We start from the raw sequence: 23,323 nt of genomic DNA, 5'->3' as shown, positions 1-23,323 counted from the left end.
AGAGGGGCGGAGGGAGGGAGCGAGCAGCTCCTTTGGTCACGTGCCCGGTTGGCGCCGGAGGGCGCGAAATCTGCGAAGAACGCAGCCAGAGCTCCCTGAGTCGAGGCAGGCGGGCCCTGCTCACGTGACGCCGTAAAGGCTCGCGCGCTTCTTTGAGGCAGGTGCGCGACGTTGGGTGGGGGCGGGGCTGAAGCGAGGCGCATGCGCGGCTGCCCCACTTTAAAGTGTGTGGGGGAGGAGCGGGGAGGAAACCCTGTGACGGAGCAATTAGGTCAACGTTGCTGCTGTTACACAGTTTATAGATATAATTTAATTTTTAAAAAATACAAAACTAGTATTAGGTGTAAAACCAATATTCCTTATATTTAGATATGGGCACACAGGTTTTATTTACGACGTCCTATGTTGTTGTTTTTTAATAAGTAAATAAACAAAATAAACAAATAATAACATTAAACGGTACGCTAAATAAGCAACAACAGGAAGTTGCGTCCTGGGTGAAAGGGCCGCGTGAGGGAAGGGGCCGCGGGGGTTGGCCGAGGGAAGCGTTCACTTCCGGGGTCGGGGAGGTCGCGGCGGCGGCGGCGGGGCGCGAGCGTGCGAGGAGGCGCGAAAGGAGGCGGGGCTTGCGGAGGGCGCGGAGGAGCCGCTTCCATGGCGCTGAGTCTGGATCGCGAGGCCTACTACCGCCGCGTCAAGCGCCTCTACAGCAACTGGCAGGTGAGGGCGGCGGGGGTGGGGCGGAGGGAGAGAGCGAGGCGGGCGGGAGGCTAGGCCGACTGAGGGACCCCCCTCACCACCACCACATACCTCGGGTGGGGTGGGGGGATGAAAGGGGGACCGGACCCTCCCCTTGTGCCCCATGGACGCCAAGGAAGCAGGAGGGATGGATTCCTATCTTGCACGCGCTTTTAAGCAAAATAAATAAATAAATAAATAAAGGCGCCGGTATTGCACCTTTGCAAAAGTTCCAATGTGCCCGGTAAAGAAAGGGGGCGGGGAGCGAGAAAAAGCTTAAAAATATATATTTGCATTTCCGTTTCCTTCCTCGCCCCGCTTCCTTGGCATCTCATGGTGTGCCCCCCTCCCTCCTTTCCCTTCTACGGTTTGTCAAATGCCATTTCTCTTTAATATTCTCTCACGAGTGGCTCCCCTCCCACCCCCGGTTCGGTCAGGGATAGTGAATGTAAGCATTAAAAAAAAAGGAAAAAAGGTTGAGGGCAGTACAGGTGTTGTAACACTGTGCTTCTGCTCTGAACTCTCCGTAAGGTTTGCTTTAAGAAGCCACTTTCTCTCTTAGTGTCCTGAGACTAAGTAGGGGGGCGAGTAATAACAATGATCTCCCTTGCAAGGTGCTTGTAGTGATATAAATAAGGTAATACATGTAAAATGTTTAGTTGAACAGTTGAAAATGTGGGGGAGGGGCATGCATTATAATTAATTAATTTTGGCTTCCCTTTCAACTATTTCTGGTCCCCTTACAATAGCACAGTGCTCAGAAACGTTGCTTTTGTCCAAATGTGGCTGCTGTCTTTAACTGAGGGAGTGATTTGCCTAGAGACTCTAGGTAGTGTCTATCTTACTAATAATCCTCTCACTGTTGCCACAAACCCGTTTTTAAAAAAAATTCCACTTCCTTCTGCTCTGTTGTCACATTTTTGCATTTCTTTTGCAGTCTCCCCTCTCTGTAATGTCCAGTAATTATCTATATCCAGTTTACTTGTACATAATGTAAGATTTCTTGCTCTGCATTGTAAAAGCAGCTTCCATTGTAACTGATAATCCTGTATAGCAGGAGGAATGGAAACTTGTAGCCATCCAAATGTTGGTTCCTAGATCAGCCTCAACTAGTATGGCCAATCATCAAGGATGACGACAGTTGTTGTCCAACAGCGTCTGAAGGGTTGCCGCTTCCCCATCCCAATGTATGGCTTTAGTTGAATGTGCAATGATCTTACTCAGATTTACGTGCTTGGCAAACCAAATAAAAAAAAGTTAGAAAGGGGGCAGCTGTCCAAAGGGAGAAAAAACTGGCAATCCCATCTGTCATTGCACCAAATATATATTGACTATGTGCAATTTTGGCTTTAGGCGGCATTTCCTGATCATAACTACCCCCCTGTGCATGTGTGTAATGTGAGGGCTTACTATACACGTTTTGCTACTTTTCCAATATGCCATTCTATTGCTGTGTTGCCTGTTAACTCACCATGTGATTGTGTCCTAGTATATGACCGTGCAGATTGCAGCTGTTGTTTTGCTCATCACCTTCTGCTATCCTGATTGTGAGTGTGGTTGGGCAGTGCATGTTAATGGGCCGCTAATCAGCATTAAGCGACTCCATTGAAAATACATTAGTTGCAGGAGGTAGCAGTGTGCGTATTTTCTATCTAGCTCCATGTGACTAGCATGTAACTTGCAAATCGTTTTTGTAACACTGGCAGAAGATACCAAGCTAGTGTTAGAGAATCTCTTGCAGCTGTTCTGGACAAAAATGCAAGAGTGCCCAGGGTGGAGATGCTGCATTTTGACGCAGAATTTGCAACGATAACAGTGTTGAATTTCTTCCTATCCCCCAGTTCCTGTTATTTTACCACTCTCACCATCCTAAAATGAAAAGTAGGAAAAGTAGGAAAAGTTCGTTGCTTCCAGGACATAGAAATGCCAAACGGGTCCATGTGGGTCAATTTATAGAGTCCCCGGAAGAGCACTTCTAGGCTGTTTTGGAGAAATTGCCTGTGCAGCAGGTGAAACCCAATCACAGCGATTGGAAGCTTCACAGGAGAAACACCTTGCAAGTTATCATGTAGGACACAGGTAGCCAAAACTGACTTATGAGCCAGATTTCCTAGTATGATTATCACTATTTGTATGCTGTCTTTCCCAAAAATTGTGCCCAAAGTAGCTTAGCAAGGAGAACAGCAATACGCATCAAGATCAACCATCACAAGAACAATTTCATAGTAACAGGAATAATAAAACAATAGCATAATATCAAATGTAACAATAGTATGGTGCTGGGGCTGTTCTAGAAAGGGGCAGCAAAATATAAGATTGCCCTCCCAACCTGCTGTTGGGGCAACTCAGAAAAGTTGGTAGCAGTAATCAATACTGGGGCCAAGGCAGGGGTTAGTGAATAATCATTTGGGGAGAAAGCAGGAACTTTTGGAGGAAAGGCAATAAGCAGCAGATCAAACAGTGGACGTGGCTTTCAGCTGTACAAAATTCTTTATATGTAGCTCTTAAGCGTAGTTTGTTGGACTAGCCAAATTTGGTATGATGCCAAATTACAGAGAGTGATGGAATCTTTCCAGCTTAAGGGAGAAAGTTTTGACATAGAGCACTATTCCTGCTTGCCTGTTGATGTGGAATTCTTTTATGAGCTGGGAGTACTTGGACATTCCAGCTTCAGATTGCAGATTGTTCCCAGGGATGTTGATCCCAAAAATACTAGTAGCAAGCTTCTCCATTCACTTCCTGTCTTCACCTCCCTCATGGATGCTGTGTCCTATCTTGGTAGTGGGATTTCTCCCACATTTGGTAATACTCTGTGTCTTTTTGAGACAGCGTGTCTAGCTGTTGAAAGCTTTCCTTTTGGTGCCGGGACAAGGAAATTTGGTTCATGGTGCATTTCTTTACCTTTCCCAGAAGCACATTCAGGACCCAAACAGGAAAATGGTGTTACCCCTTATAACAACCCTCCTCAGCTTGGTTCCCTCCAGATGTTTGGAGGTTAGGCTCCCATTATCCTTGACCATTGAGCGTGATGACTGAGGGTGATTGGAGTTGCTGTCTTAAGCATCTGGAGAGCAACAGGTTGGGGAACATTGTGTTATAATTCAATATATAGCTATCATTGGTTCTCCCATTTCTGATGTGCATGCTCTTGCTTAGGTGGCCAAAAAGAACTACCCACACACAAGTCTGAGGTTTGTGCTGGCTTGGGCAGCCCTAATGGTTTTCAGAAGTATGAAAAGTGGGGGCAGGGATAGGAGGAGGGGACAAGAATAGCTGGAATCCTGAATGACAGCACTCAATACTACAATACTTTGTTGCAGGTCCCATTCTCCGAGTTCAGGCGGTAGTCCTTCAGGAAGTGTTCTACTGTGATAAGGCATATGCTTTATTTGGTGTAGCTTCTTTAAGAGATTCACATACGTAATGAAATGACAAAAGCAGAATTACTGGTGACATTTTCCCCAGAGTAGCTGTGGGGGTAGAAAAGGCTGTGCCGAAGAAGTAATGGTGTTTGGTGACTGTTGGGGGAAGGATCTAGGGAAATAACAAGGTGCTAAAGCTGGAAACTGCTCCATTGTCAGAAGACAATGGTCAGCTGTTTCCCATTTTTCTGTCTTGTTTCTTCTTAGGAATTGTAATCTACTACTGTTGTTGGGAGGAGATCAGATCCTTCTCATGTGACAACAGCTGAGAGGCGAAATTCACTTGGGCTGGGTTTAGTACAAATTCGTATGCACAGCACTATATGAGGCTTTGTTCTCTTGCAGAAAGGAGAAGACGAATATGCCACCATTGATGCTATTGTGGTCTCAGTTGGAGTAGATGAAGAGATTGTCTATGCCAAGTCCACTGCCTTGCAGGTGAGCGGGGGTGAGGCGTGCTCCTGCCTCAAAGTGACGTAACTATTAGGCAGAAAAGAAAAGAGTATCTTTGCTCCTCTTGGAATCCCCTTTCCCTTGCAGACATGGCTGTTTGGCTACGAACTCACCGACACGATCATGGTTTTCTGCGAGGACAAGATCCTCTTCATGGCCAGCAAGAAGAAAGTGGAGTTTCTCAAGCAGATTGCAAACAGCAAGAGCAACGAAAGCACCAACGGGGTGCCGGCTATCACATTGCTTGTGCGGGAGAAGGTGAGTGGGCCTGTTTTTAGCCCTGTCCAGAGTTGCAGGTAATATGGAAGGAGGGAGCTTTGGGGCTGAAACGTCTAGAAACTGCTAACACTCCCCCCTGTTTCCTCTTTGTTCTCCCGACTCCAGAATGAAAGCAACAAGGGGAACTTTGACAAGATGATAGAAGCCCTAAAGGGCAGCAAGAATGGCAAACGCATTGGGATCTTTAGCAAGGACAAGTTCCCCGGGGACTTCATGAACAGCTGGAATGATGCTCTCAGCAAGGAAGGCTTTGAGAAGGTGAGGAGCACCAGCTCCGGCGTGTGAGTTTAGGAAGGTGGGTTGAATGCTGTTCTTGCTGATCCTCCTCTGACCTGGTGCAGGTGGACATCAGTGCGGTGGTGGCCTACACGATTGCCGTCAAAGAGGATGGGGAGCTAGCCCTGATGCGCAAAGCAGCCGCCATCACTTCAGAGGTCTTCACCAAGTTCTTGAAGGAGCGTGTCATGGAGATAGTAGATGCTGATGAGGTGAGGAAGGAGCCTGGGTGTGAGTTTGAAATCTTAGCTTGGGTGTAAGGAGAATGCTGTCTAGGCTGGCATTACATATAGGCCTTGAGTAAAGTGGGGCTGGGGATGAGAAACCTGTTGGGAATCCAGAGGTTGTAAACTCCTAAGTTCCCATCAATCCCAGCTAGCATGGCCAGGGGTGATGGGAGTTGTAGTCCAATAACGAATGAGGGGCCACAATCTCTGACTTTGGCCCATTTTCTCTCTTGGGTCAGTGGGTTTTCACAAGCAGTTTGGCCTCTGGCTAACAGGCCTATTTGCTGCTTTCTCCTCCTGCATACTGGGCAGTTTGACACCAACACATTCTCCCTGTCTCTCCTGGTCCATTTAATATGGGACTCATTGCTAGGATAGCAATGCTGCCTTGGGAGAAGAGAGAAAGTTGAGGTATATGGGCTGTGTGTGCATGCTCTCTTTGTGTCAGTGGAAATACATATTTAAGGGTCAGAGAAGAGAGATCCGCTGCAGAAACCACATTGCTGTGGTGCCCTAGGCGCATGCCCCTCTTCAGCAAAAGAATTGGGAAAACTGGCGTGTTGGTCTTGCGATGGCTGTGTATGTGTGTCAGCCCTCTGGGGTTATAATTCTCCTTTAGGCACTTGAGCCCCTACCCCCCCCAATCCTCAAGTCTCTACTGACCTCTGAATCCTCTCTGTCCTCCGGCAGAAAGTGCGGCACAGCAAGTTGGCAGAGTCTGTAGAGAAGGCCATCGAGGAGAAAAAATACCTGTCCGGAGCTGATCCCTCCACTGTGGAAATGTGCTACCCTCCCATTATCCAGAGTGGAGGAAATTACAACCTCAAGTTTAGCGTTGTCAGGTAGGCAAATTTCCATGGGGGTAGTGCAGACTGTTTTCAGATCGCCAAGGGAAAATGTTTCCCGGTTTGTAATTCATGCACTTCCTGAATGAGCGGGCACTCTTAGTTGGTTACTAATGATTTGATTTTATTGTACTGGTTTCCATTCAAATGCAGCTTACTTAGGATTGTATCCTAAAACCTCTGGCCATGCAGCCTCCTTTCATTTGGCATTTTTATGATAATATATATTAAGAAACAGGGCAGTAGAGAATGCTGAAACTTAATGGATTCCAGTTTGCCACTCTAGATCTCTTTCAGTACATTTTTATCCCACCATCCTCCAGGAAGCTCAGAGCAGCATATGTGGATCTTTTTTCCTAATTAAATAAAGGATGAGATTTGTTGGAGGCAAAAGTTCTGCATGGGAGTGCCAATTGTTTGTGCTTGAAGCTGCCTGTGTGTGGCTTGCCAGTTGGCCTCTCCATATAGCTATCTGCTCTTTTTCCCCAGTGAGAAGGGCTACATGCATTTTGGTACCGTCACTTGTGCCATGGGCATCCGCTACAAATCCTACTGCTCCAACCTGGTACGCACGCTCATGGTTGACCCGCCCCAGGACACCCAGGACAACTACACCTTCCTGCTGCAGTTGCAGGAGGAGATGCTCAAAGAACTGCGGCATGGTGAGTGGCAGAAATGGGGTGCTTGGGCGTGAAGGGATGCGGGTGGCACTGTGGTCTAAACCACTGAGCCTCTTGGGCTTGCCGATAAGAAGGTCGGTGGTTCGAATCCCCGAGAAGGAGTGAGCTCCTGTTGCTCTGTCCCAGCTTGTGCATGTCAGTTTGAAAGCATGTCAGTGCAAGTAGATAAACAGGTACCGCTGCAGCGGGAAGGTAAAAGTAAACTGTGTTTCCATGTGCTCTGGTTTCCATCACTGTGTTCCATTGTTCCAGAAGCGGTTTAGTCATGCTGGCCACATGAATCAAAAGCTGTCTGTGGACAAACGCTGGCTCCCTCGGCCTGAAAGCGAGATGAGCGCCACAACCCCATAGTTGCCTTTGACTAGACTTAACCATCCAGGGGTCCTTTACCTTTTTACTAGTTGGGTGTGAGTGATGGTTGGAGTAGGCTGGGGCAGGGCAGGGGGCAAAACCTGTTGAAGCATTTATTTTTCAAGTAGGACCCAGCTTGCTCTTTCCCTCCTTAACTTCCTCCTCCCTCTCTGCTTATCCTAGGTGTAAAGCTGTGTGAGGTCTACGCTGCTGTCATGGATATGGTGAAGAAGCAAAAGCCAGAGCTCTTGAGCAAAATCACCAAGAACTTGGGGTAAAAAAAGGCTCTTCGTTGGAACAGAGGCATCCTTCCTGCCAGTTTACAGGCTCATGAGTGGTTTGGTTGGAGGGTTCAGTGTTTTCCCTGCTCTTCTTTCCCAGGTTTGCCATGGGCATTGAGTTCAGAGAGAGTTCGCTCGTGATCAATAGCAAAAACCAGTATCGGCTCAAAAAAGGTGAGAACGTCCCTCCTCCCGACTTAAAAAGAAAGGATTGTAGAGCAGGAACACAGCGGCAAGGATGTCCTGCTTAATTAGTTCATTAGTATCTATACTGTCCAGAGTTCATTTACGTTTTGGTAGTGAGTAGCTCAGTTCTGCTCGTGAAAAGATTTGCGGAGGCTCGCTCTCCTCTGAAGCTGTGTTCTGTCTGATGCAGGAATGGTTTTCAGCCTCAACGTAGGGTTCTCAGACCTCACCAACAAAGAAGGAAAGAAGCCGGAGGAGAAAACGTATGCATTGTTCATCGGGGACACGGTGCTGGTGGAAGAGGTACGAGGGGCACGAAGAAGGATGGGGAGGTGGGAAGAACGTGAGTCATGGTGGAGAGACCATAGTGGACAAGAGGGAGCAAGACCTTCAGAAAGTGTGACGTCTCATCCAGGGAGATGACGCCTCCTATATTCAGTTCTGTTTCTGCCTTTGAAAAGAAGCCATTGTCTCTTCAATGCTCTCAGTAGGCCTGCACTGTGAGAGCATTATCAGCAACCCCACCCAACCCCCTTTCCGTTCATTCTTCTCCCAGACTTTGCTCTTTCCTAGTTCCCTGCACTCTTGCTTAGCTGAGAAAGGAAGTTGCATAGGGGCTGGTCACACCTTCCTCAGCTACAAACAAAGAGTCCATGGAGTCCTGCCAGACATACATAGCTTGGGACATCCCGTCTCATTTGCCCCCTGTTCATTCCCAGAGTTCCAGCTGACTTGCTCTGTTTCTCCTCGCACTATGCGCCCCATCTGCAGGTGACCAATATTTAGATTCTAAGCCCCTGAGTACACCTCCCTCACCTAAACATCCAGGATGGCGGGGAGCTCTATGCTCACATCGTCTGTGATGATACTGTTGTTGTTTCTCCTCCAGGATGGTCCAGCTACTCTCCTGACTTCTGTCAAGAAGAAGGTCAAGAATGTCAGTATTTTGCTCAAGGTAAGTCCTGGGGCAAGTCTTAGGCACTTGACGTGTGCTTTTCTCTGTGGTATGGTCAGGAAAAAGCATGATACTTTTGAAAAACTTGTGATGAGAGCAGGAGCAGAGTTATTACCTATTGGTATTTTGAAGTCCTGATAAGTTCTCTTAAGCTTCTAACCCTCATTGTTGAGGACGTGGTTTTGTTTTGAGCATGAAAATAACATGTAGGCAATTTAGAACAAAAAGAGGCGTCCAGTGTTGTAATTTCTTCTTGTTTTTAACTGCTAAATAAAACATTTTGAAGGAAATTTATGAACAAGGATATTGTGGATTAAGTTTGGGAACGAAAACCTAGCTTGAGGAAGGCAAAACAAGTGTATGTGTTTATGTGGGTATAGTTTCTAAGTTCTGCTTTTTTATTCTAGAAAGAGGATGAAGAGGAGGAGGAGGAAGAAGACGATACGGAGGGAATACTGCTTGGCCGTGGTTCCAGGGCAGCTCTGCTGCCAGAAAGAACTCGGGTATAGAAGGCTTGAGTGGATGGGTGCGGGGTGAGGTTAAGTATTCAAGGGCTGAGAAAAGGTCTTCAGGGTGCCTCAAGGAGGGAAGCTGCCTGTGTTCAGCTTGAAGAGGGGGGTGTCTGGCAAATGGTATGTGGGCAAATAATAGACTTGCTGTCTTCCTTCCTCCGGTCCAGAATGAACTGACAGCTGAGGAGAAACGTCGGGCACACCAGAAGGAGCTGGCTGCCCAGCTAAACGAAGAAGCCCGGAGGAGGCTGACGGAACAAAAGGGGGAGCAGCAGATCCAGAAGTGAGTAGAAGCGATGCGGGCTTCCGTTGCTTGTAAAGTGGCTACCTTCTGGCAAGGTCAGGAGTAGCTGCCTAGAAGCCCCCGCTGCTTGGGTCAGGTTTCTTCACCTTTCTGGTCCCTTGCAGGGCTCGTAAGTCGAACGTCTCCTACAAAAACCCGTCTCTGATGCCAAAGGAGCCTCATATCCGGGAGATGAAGATCTACATTGACAAGAAGTACGAGACGGTCATCATGCCTGTCTTTGGCATCGCCACCCCTTTCCACATTGCCACCATCAAGGTACGGCAGCTGCAGCAACTGGGGGCCTCGATGCCTGCTGCGTCTTGGGATAAATGCCGGTCGCCAGCTCAACAGTTGAGTTGGGTGACGAAATGGCTTTGAAATGGGGATTAGCAGCCAACAAAACCTTCCCCAAAGAAAATGCACTGGCACTCTTCTTCGCAAAGTTGTCGTCGCAACTCTGATTTGTGTGTAGAAAAGGGGCAGGGACAGGAGTAGGCTTTGCATGGCGAGGGTATATATATGTGAAAGGCGATTCTCAAATCAATAAACAATTAAACCCCCTCCCCTTCCTTACAGAACATCAGTATGTCAGTGGAGGGCGACTACACCTACCTGAGAATCAACTTCTACTGCCCGGGCAGTGCTTTGGGTCGCAACGAAGGCAACATCTTCCCCAACCCGGAAGCCACCTTTGTTAAAGAAATGTGAGTCGCTCTTGCATAGTCTGCACCAACTGCAGGGTCTGGTCGAGAAGCCTCATTGCCCTGCGAGCCCCACACCTCTTTATGAGTCACCTCTTGCATTTTTGCGGGGCTTGTGATTTGGTGTCTGTACGTCTTGCTCTGCAGATTCATCGCTGTGGGTCTGGGGAGCATGCCCAGTGGCTCATCCCATTCATGCAATGGAGGTCAATGACCTTCCTTTTCCTTTAGCTTTGCCTGATGAGCATGCTGCATTTCAGCTGTCAGAGCGCCTGATTTGCCTACACAGGGTTCCAGGCTCGATGCTGGTATATCTAGGTAGGGTCTGAAACGGCTGCTTGTCAGTGAGCCAGGTGGGCCTGTGGTCTGATTCTGTATAAGGCTGCCTCCTAAGCCGCATCTAAAAGGCCTCAGTAGAGTTTTGTATTTTTCAGTCCCGTCATTCTTTCTGCCCTTCCAGTAGCAGGTTCTGGGTGAGTCTTCTCAAAGCTCCCCCTCTATCCAAAAGGAACTGGGCATGCGTGTTGTAGCCACACAACTCTGCTCTTCTTCCCCCTCCCAGAACATATCGGGCATCCAATATAAAAACACCTGGGGAGCAGATGGTGCCAGCTCTCAACCTCCAGAACGCCTTCCGCATCATCAAGGAGGTTCAGAAGCGCTACAAAACCCGTGAGGCTGAGGAGAAGGAGAAGGAGGTGAGGCACAGAGGAGCTTCCTTGCGCACCTTTCCGAAGAATTGTTGAGAAACTGCAGTGATGGAAAGGACCCCTTGGGTTGGGGAGATGGCTCTTGGGGAGGGCGAGGGTGGAGTTGGTGGAGCTCTGTGGGAATTCCGCCCTGACATGGCTGTTTATTTTCTGTTTCCCCAGGGAATTGTCAAGCAAGACTCTCTAGTGATCAACCTAAACCGCAGCAATCCCAAGCTGAAGGACCTTTACATCCGCCCCAACATCGCCCAGAAAAGGATGCAGGGGTCTCTGGAGGCCCACGTAAATGGTACAGAAGTCTGTGGGATGCCTAGAACTGCCTTTGGGAGGCAGACAAGTGTTCATACCCTTGAGGCCAGGAGGAGTTCATTGAGAGGACCCCTTTTGTAAGGGATTTTGGCCAAACTCTCACAAATGATCCCATACCTAGGTTCATTCCAGCTCTACCCACCAGCTTCTTTCACATCCTCTTGTGCTGGGGGTGGGCGGGCGGTAATTAGCACCCACCATGCCAGCAACTCCAGCCCAACCATCAGCTGGGAGCAGGCGGCTTCCTTCTCTGACACGCCTTCTTTGCAGGTTTCCGCTTCACCTCGGTGCGTGGGGACAAAGTGGACATTCTGTACAACAACATCAAGCATGCCGTGTTTCAGCCCTGCGATGGGGAGATGATCATTGTGCTACACTTTCACCTCAAGGTAGCTATCCAGCTTAAAAGGGACGCGGGTGGTGCTGTGGTCTAAACCACAGAGCCTCTTGGGCTCACCGATCAGGAGGTTGGGGTTTTGAATCCCTGTGACGGGGTGAGCTCCCGTTGCTCTGTCCCAGCTCATGCCAACCTAACAGTTCGAAAGCACGCCACTGCAAGTAGATAAATAGGCACTGCTGCAGCGGAAAGGTAAACAGTGTTTCCATGCGATCTGGTTTCCGTCACGGTGTTCCGTTGCACCAGAAGTGGTTTAGTCATGCTGGCCACATGACCCAGAAAGCTGTCTGTGGACAAACGCCGGCTCCCTTGGCCTGAAAGCGAGATGAGCGCCGCAACCCCATAGTCGCCTTTGACTGGACCTAACCGTCCAGGGGTCCTTTACCTTTACCTGCTATCCAGCTTAAGTTAGGAGGACTTAAGAGGCGTTATTATACCAGGCTGTTGTGGATCATCCCCCATCAATTTCTTACTCGAAGCAAAGGTGCAGGTCTCCTTCCTTGCTCCTAGAATTTGGATTCGCTGCAGAATTGCTTTCCCCCAGAAAACCTGTGTCCTTGTAAAAAGAAGCTTAGAAGTAAGCTTGTAGTAGGTGTCGCTTGCTTTGATGAAGTCATAGCTAATTAAAACTTCTGTTATTTGGGATGGGGGTGTAAGAAGTAAGAGAGAAGAGCGACTGCTTTTGACATAGCTCAGTCGGTAGAGCAGGAGACTCTCAGGGTCATGGGTTCAAGCCCTGTGTTGGACAAAAAAATCCTGCACTGCAGGGGGTTGGACTTAGATGACCCTTGTGGTCCCTTTCAACTCTGCAATTCTTTAATTTTCTGGTTTTCAAAATTCTTCCCCCCAAGCCAGTATAAGCATAATAAAGTGTGAAAAATACCGTATTTTTCGTCCTATAGGGCGCACCGGCCCATAGGACGCACCTCGTTTTTTTGGGGGGAAATGAATAAAAAAAATTTATTGTCCCCCCAGCCGCGGCTGCCGCCCCAAGCCTTGCGCACACCTGCCCGAAGCACGGGGCACCCTCCGGAGGGCTCCGCATGCTTCGGGCTGCAGGCTGCCGCCCCAAGCCTCACGCGCTCGGCGGGACCTCCTGCCGGGTGCGCAAGGCTTGCGGACACTCGCCGGGGCTGCAGGCTGCTGCCCGCAAGCCTTGTGAGCCCGCGGGAACTCCCGCCGGGCTTGCAAGGCTTGCGGATAGCTTCCTGAAGCCTGGAGAGCGAGAGGGGTCGGTGCGCACCGATGCCTCTCGCTCTCCAGGCTTCAGCGAAAGCCTGCATTCGATCCCTCTTGCTGTTCTGGCTTCTGGGATAGCTGCGCAGCCTGCATTCGCTCCATAAGACGCACACACATTTCCCCTTCATTTTTGGAGGGGAAAAAGTGCGTCCTATGGGGCGAAAAATACGGTAACTGCCCCAGAAGTGCAAACTTATCCCTTATGCTGGCCTTAGCTTTTAATTGGTGTAAAACCTATGTGCCTCAAGCAACTTCATTTCGCTTATTTGCTGGTAGTGCGCACAAATGTGCAGACTCTGCTTAACTCCCTTCTCTCCCCCTGCACCCCAGAATGCCATCATGTTTGGCAAGAAGCGCCACACCGATGTGCAGTTTTATACGGAGGTGGGCGAGATCACCACCGACCTGGGCAAGCACCAGCACATGCACGACCGCGACGACCTCTACGCCGAGCAGGTGAGAGAGGGGGCTGCTTGTGGCCCTGTCCCGGGGAAGGGGGGAGCAGGGGCGGAAATCAGATCCCGGCAGAGCTAACTCTGGGCTGCGTGGCCGATCCCTATTGATCCTGTTTGGCACAGATGGAGCGTGAGATGAGACACAAGCTGAAAACGGCATTCAAGAATTTCATTGAGAAGGTGGAGTCTCTGACCAAGGAGGAACTGGAATTTGAGGTGCCCTTCCGGGAGCTGGGGTAAGGACCCCTGTGACAGGGCAACTTCTGTTTTGCAGGACAATAAAACACGTATAGTTTGAGCCGAACTTCCAGGATTCTTCTGAGTAGGAGAGGGGATGGCTGGGGATCAGGGGGCGAATTACACGAGGAGAAAATACACAGGGGGCAAGGAATTGTGCCATTGGAATATCCAGCTTACGTAAATGGACTATAGAGTGCATGCATACACGCAGTCTATTTCCACCATACCTTTTGCCTCAGGGAACCAGGAAAGCACTATGGCTAGGGATAGGAACTAGTGGTGGCGAGGAGGAAATGCACCACATTTGTGAATTTTCCTAACTTCTAAATCAGGCAGCAGAAGCTGCTGGGGGCATATTTTGTCCCTGAGGAACTCCACGCCCTCATATTCTGACTTCGCAGACACTCAAGGCCTTACTTGAACGGGCAGCTTGGTTGCAAACGTTGAGATAATTGGCTGTTTCTCTTGCACTAGCTGCTTCACACTCTTCTTCTCTCTCTCCCCCAATCCCCAATTCGTCGCGGCAGGTTCAACGGCGCCCCCTACAGAAGCACCTGCCTGCTCCAACCAACCAGCAGCGCCCTGGTGAATTGCACTGAGTGGGTGAGTGTGAGCTTGTGTTTGACTGGGGAGAGCACAAGTTGAACACCTGGCGGAGGAATATCCTCAGCTTTCTCTCGACCACAGAGTCCTTTTAAAATGAAAACTCTAATTACCAGAAATTGGCATGATTTTGACCCTCTTGCATGAGACTGAAACGGATCTAGGAAATCAAAATGGTTTCAGGCTCAGCTGTTTTTCATTTTTGTTGTCCAGGCATTTGGGTAGTACCTGTGACTGGGTGTTTGTATTCTGACTTTTTAAAAACAGGCTTAGATATCTTTATCATTTTAACTTTGGTTGTAAGTCACTTTGGGGCTTTTCATAGTGGGAAGCAATATATAAATGTAATAAACTTATGAAGAAACCATGAGCCTTAAGATTGGTCTTCGTTGGAGGGTATGTTGGCCTACTAACGAAAGTCTGGCAAGGAGATCCCTCTTTTACGCAGACATTATTTTGTGCTCTCAGTACAGTGGTACCTCTAGCTGCACACACCTCTGGATACATATCCTTCAGGCTACGCATGCGGCAAACCCGGAAGTAACGGAAAGGTTTCCGCTGCGCGCGCATGCGCAAAATAGGCGCCTCTGGATGTGAATGTTTCAGGGTAAGAACGGACCCCCGGAATTAAATTTGTATCCAGAGGTACCACTGTAGTGATATTTGCTTACTGTGCTTCGTGGTCTGTTGAGATCAGAACAGCACTGGAGGTTCAAGAACAGAAATTTAAGGTGGTTGTGGATTGAGCTGCCTCACCCCAGCCCATTTCTGTCCCTCTGAATTATTTGGAGATTTTAGACAACTAATACTTCCTCTCTGTCCTGCCTCCAGCCTCCATTTGTGGTGACACTGGATGAGGTGGAGCTGATACATTTTGAGCGTGTGCAGTTCCACCTGAAGAACTTTGACATGGTCATCGTCTACAAAGACTACAGCAAAAAGGTCACAATGATCAACGCCATTCCTGTGGCTTCACTCGACCCCATCAAGGAGTGGCTCAAGTGAGTGGGCCGGGGGGGTAGGGTTGGGGTTGAGAATGTTCTTGGATCACCTTCTGGCAGCATTCCTGTGCTAGGTTATTGCTGGAAGGCCCCTCGAAATTGCCTTCTGCTCCCTCCTGTCTCATCACACCCCCAAAAAGTGCTCGAAAGAGACAGTGCTAGCAGCTGCAGATTAGAACATGTCCATTTTTTACCTCTGCAAAAGTAGTTGGGTCAGGAGTCCTCTCTGAAGACTGCATTGCCTCTTCAAGCAATGCAGAATGGAACTGCAGCTATCCTCTCCCCCTCCCTCCCCACTTGCCATAAGTGAAAAGCTATGGGATAATATTTACTCCACCCTCATATGAACTAGTTTTGGAAGCAGGTTAGTAGCTACAGGAGTGAGTTAGTGCTATTTTGAAAGGTGGATGTGAGCCCACCTTTCTGTTGACTCTCTGCATTCATCTCTTCCCTCCCTCTCCACCCACATCAGCTCTTGTGACATTAAGTACACAGAAGGAGTACAATCCCTTAACTGGACCAAAATCATGAAAACTATTGTGGACGACCCAGAAGGCTTCTTTGAGCAAGGGGGCTGGTCATTCCTCGAGCCCGAAGGAGAGGTATGTTGGGGCAGCCAGAAAACAGGGAACAAGACCTCATCTTTAGCTGTTAGGTTGTTACCTTTTCTCAAAAGGCTGAATGGGTTTGTATGGGAGTTGGGGATTTTTGGAAATCCTGCTCAGAAGCTGGTGCAACAGGAAACGGGTGTCGGGATAAAGAATCCTGCATTAGCCCAACTTTTGCATCCCCACAAAAAACAAAAGCAACCCTAATGCAGGGGAAGGACCGTAGCTCCATGGTAGAACATCTGCTGTACAGGCAGAAGGTCCCTGTTTGGATCCCTGGAATCTCCAGGTAGGGCTGAAACACCTCTGATACCTGGGAGACCCACAGCCGGTCAGGGTGGACAGTGCTAAGTTGGATGGACCAACAAACTTGACTTCATATTCCTATCCAAAACTTTCTGTTAGCGGAATGGGACTCATGGGATTCCAGCAACGTAGTTAAGACTCTTCTTCCTTCTCCCCCGCAGGGAAGTGATGCCGAGGCCGGGGAGTCGGAATCCGAGATCGAGGACGAGACCTTCAACCCTTCTGAGGAAGAGTATGAAGATGAGGAGGAGGACAGCGATGAGGACTATTCCTCTGAGGCAGAGGACTCTGGTGAGGGGAAACAGCCAGCCACAGGCCCAATGAGAGCTGCCCTCGCTTCCCCTTGGGTCTTGGTTTTTCAGCACACCCAGTACACACACACAAGCACCCTGTACTCAGGAAGTTCCTGGGCTGTTTTCCTCCAGCACTTCGACTCCCTACCTGTGTGTGGATGCACGTTTCACTGTTCCTCTTGCTCTTTAAACACGTTCTGCTCAAGCACCCATATCCAGTAACCTTTTCTGCACAGCCAGTTCTCCTGAGCCACATTGTGTGGGGCCATCCTTCCTTTCCAAGGGAAGTCACTCATCTTTGCTTTCTTTATTCTTATAAAAGCAGTAGCATCACCATTTCCTTTTAAAACCTTGGGCTCTGTGCCCTGCCTTGCCTGCCTCCCTTTCCCTGCATTGTTCATGGTGTTGTAGCATAACAAAAGTTTCACATTATTGCTCAGAAAGTTGACGCAGGGTGTCGTAGTGCGTGAAAACATTTTGATCAGTGATGTGCTGAAACGGGCACCGACTGCAGATCCAGCTTAAGAAATCTCATGGGAGAGCTATTTAGTGCTTCCCTTGTGAAATGTCTTGAAATAGTAGCTCTGTTCTTTGACTCTTATGCAACACGCGCCAACACAAAGTCTTTGGAAACTCATAGAACCGGAGCTGTTTTAAGGCTGCAAACCTAACCGCAGGTACACAGAGCCAATCCCATTGATCCCAGTGAGTCTTACATCTGAGTAAACAGGCATCCTACTATACTGTAAATTAGTCAAACGCTCATGCCTGACCTGGTACCCAAAGTCCCCGTTGATCTTTAAGTGGGCGCTAAGTGACGCTAACTTGGTCTGTTTGCATCCTATTATCACTGGAGAACCTGGAATCAAAGACAGAGCCTGGCAAAACCTGGGGGACTGCAGGTTGATCCCCTATCAGGGTCTCCATCGTCACCCCACTTCCTCCTTGGCTGCATGGCAACTAATTCTGAGCCCCTCCCACTTTCAGCAGATTACTCCAAGGAGTCCATGGGCAGCGAGGAGGAGAGCGGGAAAGATTGGGACGAGCTGGAGGAAGAAGCACGGAAAGGTGAGAGAACCTTTGCTCAGCCCAACTTGGTGCAAAGGCTTCTGAACTCGCTGCTTTAAGCATTTGTAAGGCTGTTCACAGGAGCAACAATGGGTCCCAGGATAGGACCTGGAGGTGCATGAGGGCTGCTTCCTTGGTTCTGGCCAATGTCTGAATGGCTGCCTGTTTGAGAGGAGTATGTATGCCACCTTTGGTTCCACAAAGGAAGAAAAAAAGGCAGGATATATCCCCAGTTCGTGGGGAATCTGCCACAAGGGAGGCTGCTGTTGTACCCAGGACCTGAATGCAGGCTTCTCGCCAGCACCTGCTTGACCACTGCGACAGCAGGACGCTGATAAGGAATGGGCCTTTGACCTGATACGGCAAGGCTCATCTTAAGTTCTAAAAAGTACTTTGGGGAGCTGTATCAGGGATTGGAAGCCAGTGCTTCTCTAGATGTGTTGGACTCCCACAGCCACGATGGCCAATGTTCAGGGCTGATGGGAGTTGTAGTAGGACTGTAAGGATGTAGTCCTCTAACTGCGCTGGCTGCCAGTTAGTTTCCAGGCCCAATTCACAGTGCTGGTTTTGACCTATAAACACCTCAGGACCTCCTCTCTCCATATGAACCAACCCTGACCCCAAGATCATCCCCTGAAGCCCTTCTTCATGCGCCTCCTTCATGAAAGGTCCAGAGGATGGCAACACAAGAACAGGCCTTTTCTGCAACAGCTCCCCATTTGTGGAACGTTCTCCCCGGACAGATTCGCCTGCCACCTTCGCTATATACCTTTAGGTGCCTGGTGAAAACGTTCCTCTTTAACCACGCCTTTGGCTGATTGACATCCGATGCCCTTTTAAATGTGTTGTGTGGGTTATTGGCTTGTTGCTTTTACTGTGCATTTTGTGATTTATTAATAAGTTGTGATCTGCGGATGAAGGGCGGCATACAGATTCAATAAATTACTAAAGGTGCTTAGCCTCGCACAGCAAGTATCTCATAATATATGTGCCCAGCCGTGAGAAATAGCCATGAGTTGACTACAGGAATGTAGGTATCTTCTTTTCCGACCACCACCAAGTCCTGTCCTTTGCGTCTCTCTGCAGCTGACCGCGAGAGCCGATATGAGGAGGAAGAGGAACGAAGCCGCACCATCAGCCGGAAGAGGAAGGTCCCATCGTCGTCGTCCCAGAGTTCGAGGCACCACCGCAGCTCCCACAGTCGCAGCCCCGGCCGAAGCTCGGGCCCCTCCAAGAAGAAGAGGAAGTAAACCGCGAGCCCTTCCCACCCGCCAATCTTTAGGGGGTTTGGGCTTTCAAGGCCTCATCCAGCAGCCAACGTTTAGGGCACGAGGGGCAGCCAGCCAGCCCCTCCCGACAAACTTCTCCCCTCTTTCCCTCACGCGCCCTCACCCTTTTTTCTGTTTCTCTGGGGAGTATTTTGCTTTTGTTCCTTGAGTCTCTCTTTTTTCCTCTCCGACCATTTGTACGGACCAATCAGCTGCGAGAGAGCGCCAGGCCCTGCGGTTACGTCAACCACAAACGCAAACTCTGCCGAGGAGGAAAGTGGGAGGGGGGGAGGCTCAGGAATCTGGTGTCCGTGATCTGCTGTTCCCACCTACCCTTTTCTGTCACCTAACCTTGGCCTCTCCATTCCCACTTACATCTCTTCCCCGACTCTCGGTGTCTTTGTTCTCGGACGGATTGGGGGCAGGGAGGTGCAGGTTGCCCTGAGATCTACTCCAGAACCAGAGCATGTACTTCAGCAAAATGAACTGTGCAACTTTTTGTGGTATTTTGTGCTGGGGCAAGGGTGGTTGCGTTCCATGTTTTTGAAGCAGACCCCCCCCCCCCCGGTGGTAGAGGAATCCCACCTTGAAACAGTGACACAGAAGAGGGCAAGAGTTTTTGAGCAGGTGGGAGACCAGGGGAACGCAACTGAATGACAAGGGTTCTTGCTTTCTCGTCTCTTTTTTAAAAAAGACAAAAACGTCAGGCACTGTCTGTATTTATGTGTTTCCTTGGCTGCAGAGTCTGGTCTCCAGTGAGCAAGTGTTTTAGGGACAAGGGGTAGGGGGTTGAATGCTTTGTCTGCCCTCTGCCTCCCTTCTCTCCTGTGGGGAAGGGAGGGAGTCAATGATCCACCCGTGGAAGGGCAGGGAAAGGCTTTTTCAAAATTCCTTTCTCCCCAACCCCCTCCATCCCGTAGCAGTTAGCACTCTCGGTATTTTTGACTTTGGAAAAAAACTGATCAATAAAAATGTTTTTTTAAGTATTTGGAAAGTTTATTCGTTGGCTTCGTCCTTGTCTTCTGTCAAACGCCCCAAAGCATCTTTTTGGTCATGGAATCCTGTTAAGTTTCTGTGGTCTTCACCCGTTCAGCTTATCATTCCTCACTGCTCTTCCTTTTGCCTGCCCAGTAAATGGCTCTCAGGGCAGAAGCTGCTTCCATGGACACTTTCAGCTTCCCAATGTTGGCGTCGGGATCAAAAGGACTGATAACTAGAATGACAAGGTTAAAATAGTTTTTTGTGTGCAAGAGATGTGGAACCAAGTCTGTTATTACTGAAGAAAGCACGAGAGTCTCAGTCTTCATTTACAAGGACTAAGGTTTTAGCACCCACTCCTATTATGGGGTGCATGAGGGAACCTGCAAATGCTGGTGAATTTGAATTTTATTATTACGGTCACAGACCTGTTCCGGCTCACTTACAATATCAGGAAAATCATAAAACACAACAGGAATACATTGAATTGCAATTGGGTATAACTGAGACAATACAGATATAGCGGCAGTTAAAAATATACAGTGGTACCTCGGGTTACATACGCTTCAGCTTACAAACTCCGCTAACCCAGAAATAGTACCTCGGGTTAAGAACTTTGCTTCAGGATGAGAACAGAAATCGTGCTCTGGCAGTGCGGCAGCAGCGGGAGGCCCCATTAGCTAAAGTGGTGCTTCAGGTTAAGAACAGTTTTAGGTTAAGAACGGACCTCTCGAACGAATTAAGTACTTAACCCGAGGTACCACTGTATATTAAATCTTGATCACTTTAAATTGTCATTTAAAACCTTAATAATTTTGGTAGAACAGCTTGTTCCCTAAGTTTTATGGCAGTCGCACAGAATTTGGCCACCCTTAGCGTGGTCTCTAGATCCTTGTCCTCTACCAGGAGTTTTAGACATTGAAGTTCGGACCCATTTGGAGATTTGCAAATGCTGGTTTTTAAATATTGCACAATCCACTGTCGATAAAAAGCAGCAACTGAAGGAGATTGTAATTACAGCCGTTAGGGCTGGTTTGAAATGGCGAGTCCAGAACAAGTGGCATAGCAAGCTGGCATAGTCGTAGACCAGCCTTCCCCAAACCTGGTGCCCTCCAGATGTCGGGATGCAACTCCCAGCATCCGTGGCTAGTGCTGATGGGAGTTGTAGTCCGACATCACTTGGAAAGGCTCTGAAGGCTACTTCTGACACGGCTTCAGTTTGCAGCTTCTTACCGTCAAGTTCTCGCTCCAGCAAATCGCTACCTGTCAGAAGGATCTCCCGCAAGTCCAGGTAGGCAAAGCCGACGTCTTCGCATTCTCCTCCGGTCCCTGGCAGCGGTTCGCTCACCACTGCAAATTGCAGCCTATGTCAAGGAAGAGGGCTCCATGAATACAGGCACTGGGATCATTCATTCCTTTTTCGCCTGGGGTTTTCAGGGGAAGGGAAGCACGACACTCACCAGTTATGCTGGGGCTCCTCTGCCTCCAGCATAGAAAAGAGCAGCTGCCTCTGAAGGCTCTCTGGGTCTGGGTCCACTTTGATCACTGCAGTAGAAGATTCAAGAAGACATTTACTGGAGCCGCTGCTGCTCTCTGATACAGCACTTGGCATGTTGAGTGCAGGGAGACATAAAAGCAGACGCGTTCGACAAAAACCATGCTGTCGATACTAAAATACGCCTTCTCCAGAATGAGAGGTCCACAGTGGAATTAGTCCTTTGCTATAAAGGACCACTGACCATTAGGTCCAGTCGTGGCCGACTCTGGGGTTGTGGCGCTCATCTCGCTTTATTGGCTGAGGGAGCAGGCGGTCATGTGGCCAGCATGACTAAGCCGCTTCTGGAGAACCAGAGCAGCGCACGGAAATGCCGTTTACCTTCCCGCCGGAGCGGTACCTATTTATCTACTTGCACTTTGATGTGCTTTCAAACTGCTAGGTTGGCAGGAGCAGGGACCGAGCAATGGGACCTCACCCTGTTGCGGGGATTCGAACCGCCAACCTTCTGATTGGCAAGTCCTAGGCTCTGTGGTTTAAAATTCTTCATCCCATGCCTTATGCCTGGAAAACAGGCCTTGTGGAACATGGGTTCCTCAAACTGGTCCAGGGGGAGAAATTTAGGAGGGCGGCCAGTGGCTTATAACACATTCTAGCTGACTCTTGCCCCATCCCTGTAAGTTGTGCAATGGTGTAGCCATCTGCAAGAATGGAAATGAAGATAGGAGATGCTGGCCTTTGAATCTGGGGGGCAGCTTAGAGTGGTTTTGTTGGTGAGACCTGGCATGGGATAATGGCTGCATCTGGGGTGGGCTGGGAGGCGAGTTCTAAAATGGCCACAGAAAAGTAGCCTTCTGCAGGTCTCTTTTGCAGTCTAACACACCTCACGGGGTCGTTTTTACAGTGGGGATAAAATTGGGTAGGTTTTGGTGGTGGAAGGGAATTGTGCACCCCACTCTTGGGAGTAAGGGTAGTGCATAAATTAGCATGGAGCTCTTCAGATGCACACTAGATGGTGCTATTGAGCATTGTATCCGAAAGCAGTAGAGGGAACTAGGTTCTGATATAAACAGGTGGTAGGACCTAGAGAAGGATTGGGCAGCTGAATTTCATGTGGTGGGGGTGGGAGAAGAAATGGGGGCTGCTGTGCGATGTGAACCCCCCTAAGATCTATGGGTATAGGGTGGAATACAAATTTAATAATAATAATGTGGCCCCCAAGAGTTCATCTTGGATGGAGTGTGGCCCTCAACGGTCTTTTGTAAAATGTTCCACACTACTAGATGAGTGTTTCCCAAACTTGGGTCTACAGCTGTGTTTGGACTACAATCCCCATCTTCCCTGACCACTGGTCCTGCTGGCTAGGGATGATGGGAGTTGTAGTCCAAAAACAGCTGGAGGCCCAGGTTTGGGAAACACTGGTATAGACCCTTTCTCTGCCCGAGGGCAACATTCACTCCTGGGCGGGGCTACATACAAAAGTGGGCGGAGCAAGAGGTGTGATTTTTTTTTTTTTTACATTTGCTACAGGAGTTGCACACTTCTCTCTCAACTCCAGCCCGGCAGATAAGAAGCCTGGGAGTTCAAGGGCATATTCCAGCCAGGCAAAAATACTCAAGGAGAATTGCGAAGTCAGAGGCAGCAAGGGGTGTGGCTTGGAGGAGGGTTACATTTGGCCCCCAGGCTTGAAATTCCTCACCCTGGCCTAGAGGCATGTAAGTTTGGCAATATAGCAGGGAGCCTTGTAGACCATACCAACTCTTACAAGTTTATGGGTTTTTCTTTCCCTAGATCACGGTTTCCTTCTGCATCAAGGGAACCAGACACACGCCTCCTCACCTTTGCTGAAGTGGAAGTAGATTTCCTGGTTTCCTTGGGGCTTCCGCAAAGAAAAGGGAGTCTCGGTTTCCTCCAGCAGCAGGCCAGGGAAGCGATACTCCACGTACAGCTGCTGGATGTTCTCATCAGCAACGGGTGGGCTGTCTGGGTGCAGGCTCAGGGAGATGACCTCCACGCGGATCCTGTCTGAAGGCTGCCGGTTAAGTTGGGAGAGGAATAGGAACGGAATAAAACCTTTGCAAAAACCTTTGCTTACCAAGAGGCAATCAGTTGAGTAGAATGATGCTCACTGAGAAGAGAGAGATGGGGAACTGGATCAGGA

General features: G+C 49.1%; 2 protein-coding genes across 2 annotated transcripts in view; one reads left to right on the top strand and one right to left on the bottom strand.

Annotated features, from left to right (window-relative positions):
* Positions 1-568: 568 nt before the first annotated feature.
* SUPT16H (SPT16 homolog, facilitates chromatin remodeling subunit) lies at positions 569-19,675 on the top strand. Its single transcript, XM_053360966.1, has 26 exons — positions 569-720; positions 4,506-4,598; positions 4,701-4,871; positions 4,998-5,150; positions 5,234-5,380; positions 6,086-6,237; positions 6,730-6,902; positions 7,455-7,545; positions 7,653-7,726; positions 7,929-8,041; positions 8,628-8,693; positions 9,101-9,196; positions 9,373-9,488; positions 9,614-9,767; positions 10,068-10,195; positions 10,755-10,890; positions 11,065-11,191; positions 11,482-11,600; positions 13,178-13,303; positions 13,426-13,538; positions 14,070-14,145; positions 14,977-15,146; positions 15,619-15,748; positions 16,222-16,351; positions 17,341-17,421; positions 18,508-19,675. The coding sequence occupies exons 1-26, from the start codon at positions 655-657 to the stop codon at positions 18,669-18,671; spliced, it is 3,165 nt and encodes a 1,054-aa protein (XP_053216941.1). The 5' UTR covers positions 569-654; the 3' UTR covers positions 18,672-19,675.
* The window catches only part of RPGRIP1 (RPGR interacting protein 1), a 36,541-nt gene continuing 32,440 nt past the window's right edge, over positions 19,223-23,323 (bottom strand). Inside the window, exons 23-26 of the mRNA XM_053360967.1 lie at positions 23,002-23,194; positions 21,128-21,212; positions 20,901-21,031; positions 19,223-19,902 (exon numbers count right to left, since the gene is read on the bottom strand). Of these exons, the coding sequence (XP_053216942.1) occupies positions 19,787-19,902; positions 20,901-21,031; positions 21,128-21,212; positions 23,002-23,194 (525 nt within the window). The 3' untranslated portion in view covers positions 19,223-19,786. The remainder of the gene's footprint in view (positions 19,903-20,900; positions 21,032-21,127; positions 21,213-23,001; positions 23,195-23,323) is intronic.

Source organism: Podarcis raffonei, chromosome 13 (genome assembly GCF_027172205.1).
Source record: "Podarcis raffonei isolate rPodRaf1 chromosome 13, rPodRaf1.pri, whole genome shotgun sequence".
Lineage (NCBI taxonomy): Eukaryota > Metazoa > Chordata > Lepidosauria > Squamata > Lacertidae > Podarcis > Podarcis raffonei.
The sequence above is the reverse complement of the archived record's forward strand: the minus strand, read 5'-3'. Positions and strand labels throughout refer to the sequence as shown.

What these genes read in the sequence shown, in the direction of transcription:
- SUPT16H (XM_053360966.1), top strand. Translation starts at nt 655, where the DNA reads ATGGCGCTGAGTCTGGATCGCGAGGCCTACTACCGCCGCGTCAAGCGC. An exon ending in GCTCAAAGAACTGCGGCATG is followed by an intron (nt 6,903 to 7,454) that starts GTGAGTGGCAGA and finishes TGCTTATCCTAG; the next exon opens with GTGTAAAGCTGTGTGAGGTC. An exon ending in CCAGTATCGGCTCAAAAAAG is followed by an intron (nt 7,727 to 7,928) that starts GTGAGAACGTCC and finishes TGTCTGATGCAG; the next exon opens with GAATGGTTTTCAGCCTCAAC.